The 20,756-nt window shown below is 42.5% G+C and overlaps 1 protein-coding gene across 1 annotated transcript in view; it reads right to left on the reverse strand.

Annotated features, from left to right (window-relative positions):
• Positions 1–2,127: 2,127 nt before the first annotated feature.
• The window catches only part of VPS41 (VPS41 subunit of HOPS complex), a 187,649-nt gene continuing 169,020 nt past the window's right edge, over positions 2,128–20,756 (reverse strand). Inside the window, exons 23-29 of the mRNA XM_024750657.1 lie at positions 15,327–15,381; positions 14,496–14,636; positions 13,111–13,247; positions 6,285–6,384; positions 6,134–6,178; positions 4,330–4,409; positions 2,128–3,783 (exon numbers count right to left, since the gene is read on the reverse strand). Of these exons, the coding sequence (XP_024606425.1) occupies positions 3,703–3,783; positions 4,330–4,409; positions 6,134–6,178; positions 6,285–6,384; positions 13,111–13,247; positions 14,496–14,636; positions 15,327–15,381 (639 nt within the window). The 3' untranslated portion in view covers positions 2,128–3,702. The remainder of the gene's footprint in view (positions 3,784–4,329; positions 4,410–6,133; positions 6,179–6,284; positions 6,385–13,110; positions 13,248–14,495; positions 14,637–15,326; positions 15,382–20,756) is intronic.

Genomic DNA, 20,756 nt, shown 5'->3' on the forward strand with positions numbered 1-20,756 from the left:
TAATTTCAAATGCATTTCCAATATCCTGCATTATGATTGCTGGTTTCGATATCATATTTGTGTGTGGATGATTTCCTGCCATTACTGTATGTTTGCCTTTACCAGTGAGCTTTCCCATTCATAATTTTCTTGTTTCTTGTTGGGGGCTTTTCTTTTCTGCCTAGAGAAGTTGCTTTAGCATTTGTTGTTAAGCTGGTTTGGTGTTACTGAATTCTCTTAGCTTTTCCTTGTCTGTAAAGCTTTTGATTTCTCCACTGAATCTGAATGAGAGCCTTGCTGGGTAGAGTATTCTTGGTTGTAGGTTTTTCCCTTGTATCCCTTTAAATATGTCCTGCTACTCCCTTCTGGCCTGCACAGTTTCTGCTGAAAACTCAGCTGATAACCTTATGGGGATTCACTTCTTAAACTGTCCTCATTTCTTTTCATTCTTCTTTCTTCTGTTCCACAGCAGTCATTTCCACCACTCTGTCTTTCAGCTCACTTATCTGTTCTTCTGCCTCATTTATTCTACTATTTATTCCTTCTAGTTTATTTTTCATTTCAGTTGTATTGTTCAGCTCTGTTCTTTAAATCTTCTAGCTCTTTGTCACCCATTTCTTGTGTCTTCTTTCTTGTTCCTCCATTCTTTTTCTGATATTTTGGATCATTTTTACTATCATTACTCTGAATTCTTTTTCAGGTAGATTGCCTATCTCCACTTCACTTAGTATTTCTTCTGGGTTTTTATTTTGTACCTTCTTCTGGAAATATTTCTCTGACATCTCATTTTGTCTAAATTTCTGTGTTTATGGTCTCCTTTCTGCAGGCTGCAGGACTGTAGTTCCTCTTGCTTCTGGTATTTCCCCCCCGGTGGATGAGACTGGTCCAAGAGGCTTGTGCAGGCTTCCTGGTTGGAGGCACTGGTGCCTGCGCACTGGTGGGCAGAACTGTGTCTTGTCCCTCTGGTGGGCAGGGCCGTGTCAAGGGGTGTGTCTAGAGGTGGCTGTTGCCTCAGGTGGAGTTTATACGGCCTGTCTGGTGATGGGTGGGGCTGTGTGCCCACCCTGTTGGTTGGTTGGCCTGCGGTGCTGGGCTGTTGGGTGAGGCCAGGTCTTGGTGTCCAAATGGCAGCCTTTAGGATAGCTCACGCCAGTGAGTACCCAGTACCTCCATCACTAGTGTCATTGTCCCCGCAGTTAGCCACACGCCCCCCACCTCCGCAGGGGACCCTCCAAGACCAGTAGGTAGGTCAGGCCCAGGCTTGTATGAAGTCACTTTTTTTTTTACCCCTGGGTCCCAATGCTCATGAGACCTTGTGTGTGCCCTCCAAGAGTGGCTTGTTTACCCCAGTCCTGTGGCATTCCCGTGATCAAGCCCCGTTGGCCTTCAAAGCCATCTGGGAACTCCTACTCCCTGTGCCGGACTGGGGAGCCTGATGTGGGGCTCAGAGCTCTCACTCCTGTGGGAGAACTCCTGCAATATAATTATTTTCCAGTTTGTGGGTCGCCCACCTGGTGGGTGTGAGATTTGATTGTATTGTGAATATGCCCCTCCTACCATCTCGCTGTGGCAGCTTCTTTGTCTTTAGAAGTAGAATATCTTTTTTGGTACGTTCCAGTCCTTTTTTGTTGATGGTGGTTCAGCAGTTAGTTGTGATTTTGGTGTTTTCGTGAGAGGAGGTGAGCTCAGGTCCTTTTACTCCACCATCTTGTGGAGATCCTGTGCCATGAGTTGCTCCTTGAGTTTACACAGACTGCTTAACCTTTACGTAAAAGGATGATCATGATAGTAATGCCGATCTCACATCATTATGATGATAACGCACGCAAGGTGCGTAGAACAGCGCCTGACACACAGTGATTGCTCAATAAATGTTCATTTTCATAATATTAAATATACATGGTTTAGTACTAGAACAGCCAAATGAATTAAATTGATTGAGAACATCTCAAATTCTCAAAGACGGACATACTTATTTATGGACATCCTTAAACAGTGGAAAATCCTTTAAAACTATTTTCACAGAATAACTTTGAACTTGGCAGTTTCACTCAGAGAATGGCTTTTTTTAAGGAGAGGGTACAAAATATGAAGTCTGCAACTACATTCCTCTTCTCCAGTACAAGTGAAGTAGGTTTGCTTTTTAGCTGTGTTTCAAATTGGGCTCATTTGTAAGGTATTTTTGTGAAGGAAGAGTTTCTCTCATTAAAACAAAAACAAAAACTAAAAAAAACTAGCAGCGTAGCAGAGAGATCCCTAGTCTTGGAATACAGAAATTCTGAGGGCTGACAATAACAACAAAGACTTTCCAATTCTAAATATTTAAGAGTGACCGAAAAAGTCTGTTGTCTTCTACTCAATATTCTTTTTAACTCCATTGTGAAGAGAGGTACTGTGCATTTCCTGTGAACTTGGCCATGTGATTTCTTAGCACAGAGCCCTGTTCTAAAGTCAGGCAGTCACCTTGGAGACTGTGATAACATCTCTGCATTTTGGTTTCTTTGTCAGTAAAACTGGGGATATAATGTCTTCTTCCTAGGGGTCCCATGAGAATGAAATGAGATGCTCCTGGGAATGACTGAGCCAAGTTTAATGGTGTGCTTGGTAGCCATGAGCATCCTTCCCTCTCCCCAAAAAGACAGGTGCAGAAAGCTGTGTTGATTCCCTTTTATGGGACAGAGAGAGCAGGCACAGCAAGTATGTGCTTTTCACTGGTTAGAGGATGGCAGCGTATTGCAAGGAGACGAAACCAATAACTATGAGTCGTGGGCACAGGTTTGAGTTCTCTCCCTCTATTCCACGCTCTCTACATTCTACGAGGGCAGAGGAGGCTCCAGGAGATGTTGTTGTGTCCATCCTCTGGCATCACACAGTCCCCTTTCCCCTGAGCATCCTCTCAGATTCTACAGTGTTACTCGTTTCCTCCCTGCTAGGGAAACCTACCCACGCTCCCTCACACTCTAGGTGCTGGAAACTCTCTTGCCTTCCTTAGAGGGTGTCAGAATGCTTGATTAAAGTTGTGCAACCCAGGAAAAGTGAGTCTTTCACAGTGGGGAGTGCTAATGTTTATTCAATCAACAAACACGGAATGCCTGCCAGGGCCAGACACTGCTGGTCATCGAGACAAGGAGAACGTGTCATTAGTCAACATAAAACTGCAGAGCATCAGACGGCTTGTTATTCCCAGACATCACTGAGTCAGTGACAACAGGCACCATGTATCATTCAGTGCCTATTAAGAAGATAACAGTGGATGACATATGAAAAAAAAAGCCAAACCCAGAATTTGAGAGTTGTTGCTGGCAGAGCATATGGAAACAAGGTCCAAGGAGCTGCTGGATGGCCACAGTGATGATGCACTCGGCCAGCCAGGGACAGCTCTCAGCAGTCCACATTACGGCTGGACGGTTTTACTAGCACCTAAAAAAAGTCACTTCCAACTACAAGACTTAGGTTTCCATTCCTAAATAATGAGTCAAACAAATAAATGATGAAATATTGACTGTGAACCCCCATCAAGGCATGGACAAGGAAAACCCTAACTTTATCAACTGCAAAGAGAAACATCTAGTAAATGGGAGAAGATGAAGAAGCTTTTCTTAAGCATGAAATAAACCTGTACAAATCTCCTAACAGCGGTGGTGTCAACAAAAGCTTCTGTTGCTGCAAAAATGGTCTTCAGAGAGCGGCGAGAAGAGGCAGAGGCTGACAAACAGAGCTGGGCTATTTCTTCATCTCCAGAATGGCACTTCCTGGTCCCCGGTGCTTCGCACTGCAGATGTTACAGAACTGCACAGGAGAGCTCTAAAAATGCAGATTTTAAAAGATCAACCCTTTCTACTCATATTCAGAAATACTATGGGAGCACTGGTGGGGGAACAGGGACCAGGTGATGAAACACTGCTCCTCTTTCTGGAGGTTACTGCTGGTTCACACAGGATCCTGTCTAGACCAGCTGTTATTCTTGGACTCAAAAGACACCCCACAGCAAGACAAGTCTAACGTGACCCAAGGGGACCTGGGGGAACCGACCTGACACTGAAAAAATAGCAGTGTCGTGATACAGAAATCAGGGTGAGAAAGTTATAGAAAATGGTTCTTCGCTGTAGCTCATTTCTAAAGCTCAACTGTCATCAATTTCATCTCAACAAATTTACTTACAGGAGTATGCTTTTATAATGTTTAGTATCGTATACTAAGCAGTTTTACATTTGAGAAGTAGGTACATTGCTTTTTCTGATGTGACGTAAACTATATTATAACTGAGACATGGACAGGGGTTATTTTAAGCACATCCCTCTGGCTGCACCGATTTCTCTCGAGTTACTGGTGGCCAAGCAGCCAACTTACCATGCTGGTCATAGGCAGGCACTCCTTGTGGAACATATGGCGGCAGTGGAAGACCACCACGCTGAAGGGCTTAGCTGCGTCTGGGGGAGAGGGCAGGAAAGAGAGAAGAGCTCAGTGCACTAGTAGAAGTTTCACTTTGCAGCAGTAAGCTGCCTTGGGGGGATGGTGATTGATGAACGCATCCCTGCAGGGCAGCATGGCTGAACGCAGGGCAGGTATGACAGTCCTGTTGCTATGGGGGTCCCAGGTCACCTGCTTGGCCTCCAATTTAGTTACTACAGCTACATACTGGGGACGATTTCATGGCAAGGCAACGGCATTTGTGAAAACCAGCATCAGGACGTGTATGTGTAAAGCTCTCCCTCCTCCAGCCCCGTACACACAGTCATGACACTACTAAAGTGGATTCCGTGGCTTTGTAAGAATGCTTTCTGTCGGTTCACCTACTGCCTTGGCCGAGGGCATTCACTAACTTCAGGGCACAGCTGGGCTAACATCCTAGGCTGTGACCTTGCCCTGTGCTGTACTTCTGCTGGGGCACCACACCTCGTCTGCGTGTGCTCTGTGGCCAGCTTGGTTCCGGTAAGACTGAATCCTTAACAGATTAAATTAGGAGTTTAATCTAACTATACAGGGCAGGTGCACGTGTTTGCTTTCTGTTAAAACACTGAAAGCTCACTGCTTTCCCTGTGCCCACTGCAGTTTTTAACACAAGCACTTAAAATCCAAACCTCTAAAAAACACCCTACGGGGAACTTCTTGTGCTCCTGCTGTGCTAAATAACCCCTTAAAGCTAAGTAAATGGCACACAAACTACGTCTTTTAGTACTTGCCTATGCTGAATTTATACACAAGAAGCATTTTTATTTTTTTTGCGGTACGCGGGCCTCTCACTGCTGTGGCCTCTCCCGTTGCGGAGCACAGGCTCCGGACGCGCAGGCTCAGCGGCCATGGCTCACGGGCGCAGCCGCTCCGCGGCATGTGGGATCTTCCCGGACCGGGGCATGAACCCGTGTCCCCTGCATCGGCAGGCCGACTCTCAACCACTGCGCCACCAGGGAAGCCCTCACAAGAAGCATTTTTTAGCATCTCAACAACTATGCTTTAATTTCTACTTTCAAATTATGGAAATTCCTCTTCTCATGTCCTATGATCCTTACATAAAATGCTTTAATTATATGAAGAGATATATAGCTACCAAGAACTATAAACAAATGTACGTGTCTTTTAAGGAGCAACAGTTCCCATTAGAAGGTATTTGTTTCCATTGAAATGTGAGATAACTTGGGTGCCTAGATCCATATAGCAGTGGAAAGCTTAAAGGAAAGGGAAAGCTACCTATAAATTTTTTCCCAGGCACAAACACGGTTCTGCTAGTTAGGAATCTAACAAGTTGATGGTAAGTTTTCATTTTCTTTCCTTCTATATACTAGGGCAGTGGTTCTCAAAGACTGGCCCCTGAACCAGTCGCATCCACATCACCTGGGAACTTGTTAGAAATGCAGATTCTCAGGTACCACCCTGCACTACCAAATCAGCACCTCTGGGGATGGGACCAGCAATCTGAGTTTTCACAAGCCTGGCGGCCGATGACGACCCACTCGAGAGCTTGGGAGCCTCAGCTCTAAGGAACGGCGGCACCAGCATGCAACTGACTAGCAACATGGGCTGCAATTCTTCTCTCAACTGGATTATCCCCAAAGGTGTGTAATTTTATAAGTTGTAATCCGCTAACTTCAGAATTTTAACACCACTCATCATTAACACGTATTTGGGGATTTTTTTCCCCTCCCAACCATCTTACCTGATGGGAGAATAGGGGAAAGACAGGACTCACAGATGTTCTCCTCTGCAAGGAAACACATACACTTGGGATTATACAATGTTTCTCTTTGCTCTGTCCTTTCTGATAGCAAGGCAAGCAGTTCCAATAGGATTCTTTCAATTTTACCCACCATCAACCAGAATGCCTTTCATTTGAGTTCGGTGCATCTTCTTTAGTAAGGACAAAGAGTCAGCTACGAGAATCTTCTTGCAGCCTTCGCGAAGCAGAATCTAATGCACACATTGTGAAAGAAAAGCCATCTTAAAGAGACTCAAATGTGGGGGAGAGGCCACTTACTGCTCCCCTGCAGCAGCACAGCAGGGAGAGGTGACCCCTTTCCCTTTCAAACGAATTCCTCTGGCACTAATGTGAGCTTCTACCCTTTTCTTTTTTTTTTTTTTTGGGGGGGTGGTGGTATTTTATTGCAAGTTGTGAGGTGTGCTTAAGCCAGATGCTGCTTTTCAAAGAGGGAGATGCTCAAGGCCTGGGAGACTCTGATGCAGTGCCTACATCTTTCTCTTCTGGCCCAGTGGGTCTTAGTGCCCGTGGTTCTGTGCGGCTCTGTGGAGGTGCCATGGAAATTCGCACAATGAAGACATCACCGCCTCCCTGCTGCCCAGCTCTGGGTCACGGCAAAGGCAGAGCTGCATCCTGACTTTCTTCACACCAAAGTCACTCTCAACTCTAAAACCTACGTGGACATTCTGCTTTCACATGCTTTCAATTCATGCCACCAGGGAAGGGAACTGGAAGCGGTCAGCTGTGGTCCTCCATCCCCAATCGGCTATGATAACATGTCCTCCTCGCAAATCCCGAGGAGCACAGGTATTGGGTGAATGCACCCAGACGGTTTCTCGCCTAACTACATGAGCCAAGGAAACAGATGTCCAGAGTTCTATACCCACCATTTCTAAAGCTGATGAGCAGGAAACTACATGATTTTACTGTTTCCACATTAATTGAGACACTGCCTATTAAGTTTTATTCTTTAAAATGCTGCTAGAAATTGAAATTTTCAGATTCATTTTAAAAAGACATTAAAACTGTAACAGATGTCACGAAAGCATACAGGAAGAAGAGAAAAATAACAAATACTAATGCTGGTAAACTTTAAGAAAATTTATAAGCAAATGTATCTAGCTGCCCAGCCTCTAATACTAAAATAAAAACTTTAATGTCACAATCACAGCAAAATGCTTCAAAAAGAGCTGGCTATGACCCTGAGTGGGTCTTTAAGGCCCATGGAATGGTGGGCCTGGCAGTCTAGACGGAAGCCATGGTGTCTGCAAACTTAAAGAAAACAGGGAAGAAAAAACAACACCAACAACTAAGAAGGAACCATTTCTTCACCAGGATTACATTTTTCTAAATAGGCGCAATCTGTCCGCCCACAGAAAGTATTTTCTAGGAAAACCTTTAGTATTCAGAGGCACATAGCCAGGAGAAGGGAAAATACACAAGTAGAGCTCTGTATGTTACTAATTCCTATATCCTTCTCAGCCACTCTAGTTTCCTTAACATTACATTGTTTCCCTCCGTAGTTCTCAGTTTTTCTAAATTCTGTGTTTAATATTACCTTTTCTTTTGCATCGTTTTCATGGCAATCAGTTGTAGCTTCTGTAATCATTACAAGCATACCTTGTTCTATTATAAGATTAAATAAGAACATATCTGTTGAAAACTAACACAAGACTCCCCCTCTTTTTCCTTATTTCTCTGCAGTTCATCATCATTGATAATAATTCCAAGCAAAAGCAAAGCACCAGACTCACATCTTATAAAGCAATAAAAGGACTGTACCTCAGCGAAGTTATTATGGTTCATTAAAAACAGCTGCTGTGGGAAAAATGCCATACAAGACTGCCAAGCCTCTGAGATTTCTATTTTAAAAGATTCTTTGAAATGTTGAACTTTTTGCTGACATTGCCTCGTTCATACTGTAGTGCTTATCATCGGCATTGCACGTGAGATAGTTACCTGGTTTTACAAGCCCCCAGTAAGATACCAGAGCTAGACCTAGAAACCATTGTACCTAATTTCTGATCCATCATTTAGGCCACAGTGCAATGGGATTTAAATTCTACTTGAAAAAGCTTTGCTTTTTGTTGGGATTATTATCAAAGGTGATGAATTGCAGAGAAATAAGAAGGAAAAGACAAAGACTCTAAGGCCTCAAGCTGGAGTTCAAAACAGAATTATAAATGCAATCACATTGAAATTTACAATAGTACAAAGTAGGCATGTACCGAATTGACTAAAGAAGCTACAGTTGGTTGTCATAGGCTACCCATGTCACCTAAAAGCTGTGATGAAGCCAAACTGAAATAATTTTAAAGGAAAAAAAATAGATTTTATCTTAAAAGTTTATTTTGGGGATATATAAATTTAAAAACTCACTTTCTTAGAAGAAATTAAGGGCTTATGCACTGGGGGTCGAAAAGAAACCCATGTGGGCCCCCCAAAAAGGCAGATAGGAAAGAAGTCGCTATTTCCCATTAATTCATTTGTGTCTAGATTTCAAAGTAGAGACCTATGGGGCAATGATAAAGGCACCTGGAGTTTGTAGCAAATGTAAATATGGGAAAAGAACAGATGTCTGGAGTCAGTTTACCTGTGTGTGTGTTCATGTACATGTGTGAAGTTTAACGAAACGTAAGTGTTAAAGCTTTTTGCTTCTCCTAGAAATATTCATTCAGATCATGAGCTACTCGAGCTGCGTTCTGCTCATCTCCTGGTCCCTGAGACAACACATGGAAGCCCTGTAAGGTCCTACCCAGCACAGGATCTAACACAGTAGGCACGCAAATATTTAAATAAATGTGTTTATAAACAATCAAACCTATAACTTAAAAAGCTTATGCTGAAAAATCTAAGCTACTTTATTACAGATTCCAAAATAAGTATTACGGATGAGTTCCATGGGAATATCGTTAAGACTACACAGCTGCATTCGCTCTATAAAGGCTTGCTTACGAAAGGACCGACTGAGAACTTGAGAGAGAGAGAAATACTTCCAGAGACCATCTAGTCTAGAAGCTCCTAAATGTCAATGCATAGCCCAGTTCCCGGCTGAGTGTATAAGAAACACCAAGGTGGTCTAAAGACCTAGTCCCTAATCCTCTCCAGAGGATCTGGGGTGGTACCTGAAACTTGGTAATTTAAGAAAAGCATTCAGATAGTTCTGGTGTGCAGCCAGGCTTAACAAATACTGATTTAATCTAATGGGGAAATGGACACCCAGAGAGCTTATGTGCCCTCCCCACAGCTCAACCGGCTTGTTAATGGCAAAGCCGGGACTAGAGTCCACGTCTGCAAATACCATGTCCACGGCTCTTTAAAGACAACAGGTTGCCTGTTCATCTTCCAAGACAATCCTATATATTCCTGTGTTGTAACCTGCCAGTACACTGAATTAATCTCCAGAGACCAGTGGGACAACTAGTGAGAAAAACATTTAGTCAGAGTATCTGAGTTCAAACCCAGTTCCTCACCTTCCCAGGCTGGCGAGTCAAAACTTTTTGAGACTCAGTCTTCTTACATGTAAAATGGAGATGACAGTTCCTTAAGGATCATTACTGAAAATGACTGTCAAATAAGACTGTCAAAAGAGAAGTGTTTGGAACTCTTAAGAGGAAAGAAAAAAAAAGCAATGGAAGTGGATATAAATGCTAAATAAATACAATAAATAAATGCTAAATTTATAAATAAGATGTCTTACAAATATGAAACAGCATGAAAATAATTTGGAAATTGTCAGTTTCGTGTAAAAATAGAAATATTTCTATCATATTGTTTCATAAACAATTTATATCAAAACAAGTGCCCTTCGTCCTTGAAATCAGACCTAGAAACATTTTAGGTCTATGAAGTATGATAAGGGGTACTTTTATCCTTCTTACGTCGCTGAAGCTTTTAAATTTTGTGGAAGCATTGTACTAACAAGGTATAAAAATATGAAAATAAGTTAAACAGTTGAAACACTGATAATGTGGTTGGTTTTTCCTTAACTTTAATGATGTCACAGACATCTAACATGCCTCATGCTAAACTTCAACTGAGAAAAGTTGTTGCATTTTAGAAAACATGAAATTTACAACCAGAAGAAATTTTTTCCCCCACCTTTCTCTGTACCTTCTCTTTCCAGTTAGCAATTCACTAAGGAGTCATCTCCCAAAGCATTTTCAGTGGCCAAATAAGTTTTAAAATGCTGTCTACTTGACTGTAAATCTGACCCTTGGATTCCGAATGCAAATTAGCAAAACCAAAAAAGGTGCTGAGAAGCCCTGTGATAACCTTTCCCTAACATTTAGATTCCTTCGTTTACTGAATGGTTCTTAATGTCCCCCACGGTCATTCCCCCTCACTGCCCTGCTCTCATGAACAGCAGGATCCAGATCCTTGCAAATTCATGGACCTGCAAAATCTTGGGAATTTTTTATCCCATTAAAACATGTGAAACTCGACTGTAGTTTTATGAAACAAATGAAGACACTAGACAGAATAAAAAATTTTTTAAATGAATGTGAAACCTTTCTGGAAGCTTCAAAATGCTCTATAAATAGATTTATTTTTACAATGATTTCTAGAGAAAGAAAAAAAGTTTTCTATTAATAAAAAAGGTCACCTATTCGAAATTCTTTCTTCATGTATAAGTAGGAAGTACCTCCTGGGATTCTTTGAACAACCTGCCCCCCAGTAGAGCATTTTCTCTCTGCATCCTCCAGCAAGATGTCTGAGGGCCACAGTAGACTCCCCACCCCAGCCCCGTCGGGGATTTACAGGCTGCCACCACTCCTCGGACTCACTGGCAAAGTAACTCCCAGCCTCCTTAACACACCACCAACTGCACACTTACACATCTTAAGGAAAAGCTCTCATTACATTTAAAAGTTAAGAGGATAAAATATTGATTTAGCAGCTGTTTAGTGGCTAATTTTTTATACAGAATTCACTGTGCACCTAATAATAATGTTATTTTTATTCCCGGCTGACTCAGAACTATGCAGGTACATTGATAAAACATTAATGAGCAGCGAGACTCCGTGGTGCCCCTGAGCTTGGTTCTCCAGAAAGAACCTAGGAGGAGGGATCTATTAGGTGTTTTTGTAGGCACATTTTTCAACCTAGAGGCTAGGCTTCACACAGTAGAGCTGAAGGACAGGAGGGGGAATTATGCTGTCACCTTCCTGGGGGTAGATTTGTTCAGAGACACTTAAATGACTTCCCAACAAACTGGAATTTGCAACTTGGAGCATATCCAGGCAGACCCAGGGGTGGCGAGTACTGAGGAGATACACATCATTATCGAGCTCACTCATGCCCCGAGCTTTACGAGGTCTGACACTGGAACTGCTTTCCCCAAAGCCAATGCATGCTTCAGAATGAAGTGTATCATTTCCTGCCTGGATGGCTCTTCTGTATCCTTCGGGTGCTGCACAAAGCACAGCTCTTCATGTCACCTCTCCTATCCATTAACCCATTCCTACATTTCTCCTTCCTTCCTGGCCTTCCTCATCCTTCCTGCAGTAACCTTCCCCTGGCTCACCTCACCTGCAAGCCTCCGAATTCCACCATAGATAAATACCTGTTCATCTGGAAGATTTTTGTAGAGCAGATCGTCAACCTACTTGCCAAAACCAAACACCCATTTCTTTCCCATGACCCCCAATTTCCCAAAAGCCTCCTAAGCCAAGGCTCCCTGTTTTGTCACTTTCCACCCTCAGGAAGACCTCCTCTTTAAAGCTGTGTTACCCAGTAAGACCACAGTCACCTGTGGGCTGCAGGGTTAACCTCCCAGTTCAAGGAGGAAGCTGGACCCTGGACAACAACTGCCCTCATGGTTTCTTGACTAATTCCACCGGACCTCTCCCTTCACCACACTTTCTGAACATCTTCACAACGACTCCTTTGGAGATTTTCACGTAACAGTATCCTCCTCCCTGGCCACAAGATCCTGGCCTTCCAGCACTCTCATTCTTTTACAGCTCGGACTACTCTTTTTGATGCCATTTATCTTCCTCATTTTCCTTTTCACCCAAGTCTCTTCCTTGAGGCCACCACCCCGAGTTCAGCGGGCAGCCCCCCGGCTCTGCACCCTTCACAGTGATCACAAGCCCACAAGTCATCATCACATGCTCCTCCTTTCCTACCCTGGAGACCACTTCTGTGCCCACGACCTTGTCTTTCGGCTCTGCCTGCAAAATCTCAATGTTTCCAGGAAAGCCATTTCATCCACATTCTACCAAAAACTCATTTTCAAACGAGCTAGAGAAAGAACAGTCTGAATTTTTCAAGAAATGGGCTTTACATAGTTTCATGGTCTCTGGAAGCTACCGGCATTCCGAAATACAGTCACTGTTAGCGGCTTTTTAAGGAAGATAGGGATGCTTTGTGATTAGCATATTAATTATTTATAAGAAGATAATAAGTTCCATGGCTCTGATCACAAATTCTGAACTACTGCAGATAGTAAGCTTGTAATACTCTAGAAAACAGACAAAAAGTAAAATAAAATTCTGTTATTTTAACATCTTTCAGGCAAGAGGTTACTGAGTGGCTTCAAGGAAATGATCAAACTATTTGGAAAAAAAATTGTGTTTTCATTTCTCCAAATGGACACAATGCTCATTCTACTTAAGAGTGGTTTGGGTGGTCTGATCTAGTAGCCACCGTAACTCCTCCTGCACCTTCCCCAATGCCATGCTATATTTATCCCATAAATGTAAGAATGCCTGCTTATCAAGAAGAGTAAATCTGGGGATAGTTAAGAAATACCAATGGCTTCCTCCAAGGGCGGTATTTCTCATTTCTCTGTTTGAATGGTATTCCAAATGTCTGGGCCTAAGTAAAATGTGACTATCGAATTGAACTGATGTCCAAAATAAGACCTAGAAATGTTTATCCAGTAGTCAGTCAACTCACTCAGCATGCTCCTTTGTCCAAGAAAAGATACTTACTTGCAGATTGTAGTCTTGCAGAATTTTAACCAAGGAGTCTCTCAAATTAGGAATCTCCATTCCTTCCTTAATACGGTGAATCAGTAGAATTGGGTCAACGTGCGTGCCGATGTTGTTTAGCAAGCCGGTGATAAAGGCTACAAGAACACCGCGCAAAACAACATATAAGCAGTGTAGCTAATGCAATTTTAGGTCGGAAGTAACTCAGAGCAAAAGTTATTTCCTTTAAGTGTTAAAAAGCATTTGAATTGTTAAATCCTCCTAGGAACTAATCTTCCTTTACCTTCCTTGAAGGAGAAGCTAAATGAGCAGGGATTAAAAAAAAAAATGAGATGGAGAACAAATGATTACTTCAGAACACAGTGTGTAATGTCAAAGGGGGGCAACTAGTATTTGAGAATCTACTATGGCTCAGCTATCACACACTTTTCTCCTATTCTGCCAAGGTAGGAATGCTATTTGTTCCCATTTTCCAGAAAAGGAAAGTGGGGTGATGAATGAATTCATCCAGGGACACACAGCTAGTGATTTTTGAACCCCAATTCAAACCCAGGGCAGGCCCAGGTTCACCGTGTGTTTCGTTACCCCAACTTTGCCTCCTTTAAGATCCTTAGACCACCACTCTATCATGCTAGACTAGATTCTTCAAGCTATATGTGCATGTAGCTACCTTAATCTGAAATGGACTTGAATAACACCCCCTCTTGAATCTCAATTTAAAAAACAATCGTAACAGTGGTTTCTAGAACTTGAATATCTCGAAACAGATAAGCCTTCCGACCAAAAACTAAAAAAGGGAAGGGGAAAGATTTTAAACCATGACTGCTAGTTTCTGAATTATATCTTTAAAAGAGGACTTGCGTTACTGTTAGGTGACTGCCTTTGTTTCCTTCCAAAATGGGAGACCCAAGGCAGATGGTCAAGGAGAGGCAGCAGGTATACACTCCTGGTGCTGCACTGATAGAACAGGGCAGGAAAGAGAGGCTCAATGCTACAGTAGCAAACCTCCATATGTGGTCAACGTCCAGTAACGGTTATGGGTTTCCATAAAGAGACTCGATAAGGGCTAGACTATAAACTTTCAAAATAAATGCCCCCCTGTGTACAAACAAAACCAAAATCTTCTATTCCATTTGGGTGCAGTAGGTAGAAATATGCTTCAACCAAGTGTTCTTTATCAAGTTCAGCTAATACGAAGTGATGAGGCTCCAGGCTTCCCTGCACAGGAAGAGTACTGGAAATCATTACTATGTACCTGGCCTATTTTTACTATAGATACTTCACCGTATTTTTAACTCAGTGCATCTTGAGATGATTCCTACTCTAGACACAACTGGCTAAACGGAGAGAAAGAGGTTGCGATTGCAGATGGCTTTTCTGCTTACGTGGTTTGTCGATGGAATATAAAATCAGATCTTCCCAGAGTTCCCCGTCATCCTGTTCCTTGGCAAAGTCAATCGCTTTATCAACGTCATGTAATTCCTCCATGATCATCTTCAGGGCACTTCGGCTGTTACCCATTCGGCCTAGCAAAACGTGAGAAATACACTTAGGATAATGTAATAAAACATTTTAAGGGAAATCACATATCTCTTCATTTGTTTACATAGTTTGATGGCTATGACAAAAAACATTTCCTTATGTGACATCTGTCACTCAGTAAAATCAGTATTTCCTGCTCACTGGGCGTTTACTTTGTCGTGAGTACTCACTTAAGCACTTCACATGAATTATTTCATGTAATCGTCACTATAATCTTATGAGGTATGCTCTACTAATATTTCTATTTTATAAAAGAGGACATAGAAATGTTAGTGCCTTGCCAAGGTCATACGGCTACTAAATGGCAGATCTGGAATCTGAATCAAGGTCTGTCAGATTCTGACTTCCTTCTTAGGATAATTGGAAAAAAGAAAAACAGCTTCTCAACCCATCTACAATTTATTGTGATTTATATTGGAAGGTGTGAACTGATACAGTTTTGGTCATTTATTACACAATTCTAATTGTTATCTCAGTAGCATTTATTAAATGATGCTACCTTCTCTACTGAGCTGTGAAGTCTCCTTTACTAAATATTCAATTTCTTATACAAATCAGGCTCTAACCTCTGTGTTACTTTGGTCTAAAACCTATGTCCATTCTTACACACCTTACATCACATTGTCACCCCATTCCTTAGTTTATGGGGACCAAAATGAACAAAAGCTACTTACTCAGAAGATAAACTGTCTCTTCTACAAAGTTTCTCTGTTGACAGATCTCAAGAGCCTTCAAATAAAGCAGGGTAAAAAAGTTATTATGGGTTACCAGCCAAGAACAAATATCTATAGAGTCACTTAAACATACAAGTTTGAAAGAATTTTTTTTCATTGCCTCCCTTTAAAAACAAAACAAAGCAGAAACAAAACACAAACCTCTTAAGTTCTGCTTGTGGCTGTCCTGATTTACCTCTCAGAGAGGTACTGGACCCTACACAATTTAACTGATAACATGCTTGAGGCAGAACATTCCAGAGCAAAGGCAGAAAGCAAGACGCTAAAAGAAAGGCTCTTTCCCACCAAGCTTTCTCTTTATGCTACTTCAGGTTTCTTCATGGCACTGCCCCCCGCCCCCACCTAATTCACAGGCACTGGTCTAAGCCCTGTTTCCCTCCACTGAATTGTGCCCTCCAGGAAGGCACTACTGTTCACAGCTGCAAGTTCCCAGTATGGACCACACCACAGCTCAGCACACATCTGCTGCATAAAGAGCTGAACACTGGGAATATTTCTGTTGACGGCTCACAAGATCTAAGAGAACTCTGCTCAAGGATCTGTCAAAAGTGAGAGGAAAACTGGAAAAATACGTGTACCCCAATGTTCACGGCAGCACTGCTTACAATAGCCAAGGCATGGAAGCCACCTAAATGCCCACCGACAGATGAATGGATAAGGAAGCTGTGGTCCATATACACCATGGAATATTAGCCATCAAAGAATGAAATAATGCCATTTGCAGAAACAAGGATGAACCGAGACGGGGAGGGATATTTAGGGAGTTTGGGATTGACATGTACACACTCCTATATCTAAAATGGGTAACCAATGAGGACATACTGTATAGCACAGGGAACTCTCCTTAGTATTCTCTAACAACCTAATTGGCAAAAGAATTTGAAAAAGAATAGATACATGTTTATGTATAACGGAATCCCTTTGCTGTACACCTGAAACTAACACAACATTCTTTATCAACTGTACTCCAATATAAAATAAAAAGTTAAAAAAAGAGAAAACACATCTGACAATCAAGAAGTGTCAAGGGCTTCGCTGGTGGTACGGTGGTTGAGAGTCCGCCTGCCGATGCAGGGGATGCGGGTTCGTGTCCCGGTCTGGGAAGATCCCACATGCCACGGAGCGGCTGGGCCCGTGAGCCATGGCCACTGAGCCTGCGTGTCCGGAGCCTGTGCTCCGCAACGGGAGAGGCCACAACAGTGAGAGGCCCGCGTACGGAAAAAAAAAAAAAAGAAGTGTCAAAAAAGATCAAGAAATGAGGGATGGGACTTCCCTGGTGGCACAGTGGTTAAGAATCCACCTGCCAATGCAGGGGACATGGGTTCGAGCCTTGGCCCAGGAAGATCCCACATGCCACGGAGCAACTAAGCCCGTGTGCCACAACTACTGAAGCCTGCATGCCTAGAGCCTGTGCTCTGCAATGAGAAGGCACCACAATGAGAAGCCCACGCACCGCAACTAGAGAAAGCCCATGCGCAGCAATGAAGACCCAATGCAGCCATAAATAAATAAATTTTAAAAATTAAAAAAAAAAGAGGGATTACACAGATGACAGCATCTCCTTGAGTGTAAGAAAGGAGACACACTGGGCATTTATAAAGAATTCAATCCTGAATGAACGGGCACACATTCACTCTGCACTGTGCTGGGTACTAGGGGGCCAGGAGGGATGCAGATGCACAGATGACAGTAATAAAAACCCTGCTGCTGCTGCCGTGTAAGAGGAGAGGCAGCAGCTAGAGTCCACCCAAGGGAGCGCACGTCCAGGGAGGGTCACACAGACGTACCACAGAGTCCCACGATTGGGGGAACGTGAATAGAGGGCCACGTGCACAGATACCGGACGTGGGCTCTGGTTGTGGCCTCTTGTGAAAAGCTTCACAGAAGGGGTGCCCCCTGAACTGGGTGCAGTGTGATGAGAGCGTCCAGCAGGAAACTGCAGTTCACACGCCTCCCATGTAACCTGTGCGCTGCGTTGCTCTGCTCCAGCTGGAAGCCAAGAATGCTTCTGGTGGCTTATGAGGCATCTGCGATCTGGCCCTGCCTTTCCCAGCAGCTCCATCACAGACCCTGCTCATCTGCCTGCTGTGGTTCCTCGGCCTGGAACGCCACCTCCCCCGCCGCTCCACCCCTGGCAGGTCCTTCAGCAAATACTCGCTGGACCCTACACGGGGTCAGCTCCCAGGTACTCAACTCTCCTTGCATCCTGCACACTTCACCACACTTAATCACAGGTGCAATGAACTCCCCCGATTGTTCATCTGACTTCCCTCGGCTGGAACCATGTGCATTCTAAACCCTGTGCTTTGCACACCGCCTGGCTCACAGTAAGTGGGCAAGAAATATGTGTTAAATAGATGAGCAGGCAGAAAAGGTTTCAGAGGAAGATTACTGGGTTGCCTAGTTAGCGTCGTCATTTAAAAACAACTAACTAAGGATGTTCTTGGAAAATAACAGCAGGACTAGATTTGACATTGTGATTTTTGATGTAAAAGATTTATGCAGAATATATCTTTAAATATGTGTCTCTGGTTGGAGATTAACGACTAAAAGGGAGGGGAAAGAAGAGCAGGTCACAGAGATCAATGGAGGGGGAAAAACCCAAACTAAACATAAAAAAAAAATTCTTAAATAACACCTTACTTTAGAATTGGAATGAAACTAAGATATGTTTTGAAGTACACAATCATTTAAATGAGCAGACCTGAAGGTCACGGTGAGGACGAGACATCACTAATTTGATTACTCACACAATTCCTTTAAAAATTACATGGCAGACAAAACAGAAATACAGGTCAATGGAACCGGGTAGAAAGTACAGAGCTAAACCCACACACCTATGGTCACCTAATCTATGACAAAGGAGGCAAGAATATACAATGGAGAAAAGACAGTCTCTTCACTAAGTGGTGCTGGGAAAACTGGACAGCTACATGTAAAAGAATGAAATTAGAACACTCCCTAACACCATACACAAAAATAAACTCCAGATGGATTACAGACCTAAATGTAAGGCCAGACACTATAAAACTCTTAGAGGAAAACATAGGCAGAACACTCTTTGACATAAATCACAGCAAGATCTTTTTTTGATCCACCTCCTAGAGTAATGGAAATTAAAACAAAAATAAACAAATGTGACCTAATTAAACTTAAAAGTTTTTGCACAGCAAAGGACACCATAAACAAGATGGAAAGACAACCCTTAGAAAGGGAGAAAATATTTCCAAATGAAGCAACTGACAAGGGATTAATCTTTAAAATATATAAACAGCTCATGCAGCTCAATATCAAAAAAACAAATAACCCAATCAAAAAATGGGAAAATCTAAATAGACATTTCTCCAAAGAAGACATACAAATGGCCAAAATGCACAAGAAAAGATGCTCAACATCACTTATTATTAGAGAAATGCAAATCAAAACTACAATGAAGTATCACCTCACACCAGTCTCCAGAATAGCCACCACCAAAAAATCTAGAAACAAATGCCGGAGAGGGTGTGGAGAAAAGGGAACCCTCTTGCACTGTTGGTGGGAATGTGAATTGGTACAGCCACTATGGAGAACAGTATGGAGGTTCCTTAAAAAACTAACAATAGAACTACCATACGACCCAGCAATCCCACTACTGGGCATATACCTGGAGAAAACCATAATTGAAAAAGGATACATGCACCCCAATGTTCATTGCAGCACTATTTACAATAGCCAGGTCATGGAAGCAGCCTAAATGCCCATCAAACAGGGGAATGGATAAAGAAGATGTGGTACATATATACAATGGAATATTACTCAGCCACAAAAAGGAACAAAATAGTGCCATTTGCAGAGACGTGGACAGACCTAGAGACTGTCATACAGAGTGAAGTAAGTCAGAAGGAGAAAAACAAATGTATAATATCACTTATACGTGGAATCTAGAAAAATGGTACAGATGAACTTACTTGCAAAGCGGAAATAGAGACACAGATGTAGAGAACAAACTTAAGGATACCAAGAGGAGAAGGGTGGGGTAGGGTGGATTGGGAGATTGGGATTGACATATATACACTATTATGTATAAAATAGATAACTAATGAGAACCGACTGTATAGCACAGGGAACTCTACTCAGTGCTCTATGGTGACCTAAATGGGAAGGAAATCTAAAAAAAAGGGGATATACGTAACTGATTCACTTTGCTGTATAGCAGAAACTAACACAGCATTGTAAAGCAACTATACTCCAATAAAAATTAAGTTTAAAAAATTACATGGTAGAGATGGCTAGATGTTCCCCCAATATCCTTTACCCATTTCTTCTATAGTAATAAGATTTTAGGTGGGTGTGTGACTGCCCAGAATTAAAACAAAACCTTCAGGCCTCCCCAGTGGTAGGAGAGCTATGTGACCAGTGTCCACCACGGAGGTGAACCAAAAACGTGGGACGGCGGCTTCTGGGAATGTGAACCCCTGCTCTCATTTTTAATCCTTTCATCTAAACTGCTGCTGGAAACATGGATGATACTATCTTACATCACGAGGTCAAGGTCATACAAGGTGGGGGAAACAAGAAAAGAGCCTGGGTCTCTGACCCTGTGGCTGCTACCACCACCAGGACCACTCCAGTAAGACTTGCACGTGATAGAGAACTAAACTGCTCCTCTGTTTAAATCATTATTTTTGTATTTTTATCACTTTGTAGATGAAGCAAATCCTAACTCATAATTAGAAAATCCTTACTCGTTCAGATTTAAAACATGGTTTACGAATCTCTATATGGTCGTACCCATAAGTCATCATCATAAAGAATGGAACTTTCTTAACCAATTCTTAACTCTTCTGGAATCATACTGGAGCAAAGACAGGATACACACGTGAGAAGTTAAATAGTAATGGGAAAAGCAAAACTGTAAGTCAGAGGGTCTGGGACTATTCCAAGAAAAAACTATTGAGAAACCAACTGATTTGTGCTCGCTGCTGAAGATTACAGATGGATGAACAGTGTATGGCCTGGTGAGACTGTGTCATTCACAGACAGACGGCAAATGGTAGAACAAATCTGACTCCGTATTGGATCTGTTTCTTATATTTTAACCATTGTATTCCATTGCCTTTGCTACCAGTTAAGAATGTTGCCTAGAGCCTTAAAATACACAGGATAGCCCATTTCCAAGACTCTGACCTTTAAGGGTGTAACACTTTTCCATTCATATAGAGAGAAAAAGTTGCAGAACACAGAGTAACATCTGTCTTGCTGAAGGTTTACAGGAACATCCTGACCTGACCTACTGTGTACAGCTGCAAGAACAAAGGATTCCTACACCAAGAAGTCTGCAGCAACCAACCACGCCTCTCCCTCACCTTGCCTTTAAAAATGCTTTGCAGA

This window comes from Neophocaena asiaeorientalis, unplaced genomic scaffold (genome assembly GCF_003031525.2).
Source record: "Neophocaena asiaeorientalis asiaeorientalis breed wild unplaced genomic scaffold, Neophocaena_asiaeorientalis_V1.1 scaffold60, whole genome shotgun sequence".
NCBI classification, from domain to species: Eukaryota; Metazoa; Chordata; class Mammalia; order Artiodactyla; family Phocoenidae; genus Neophocaena; species Neophocaena asiaeorientalis.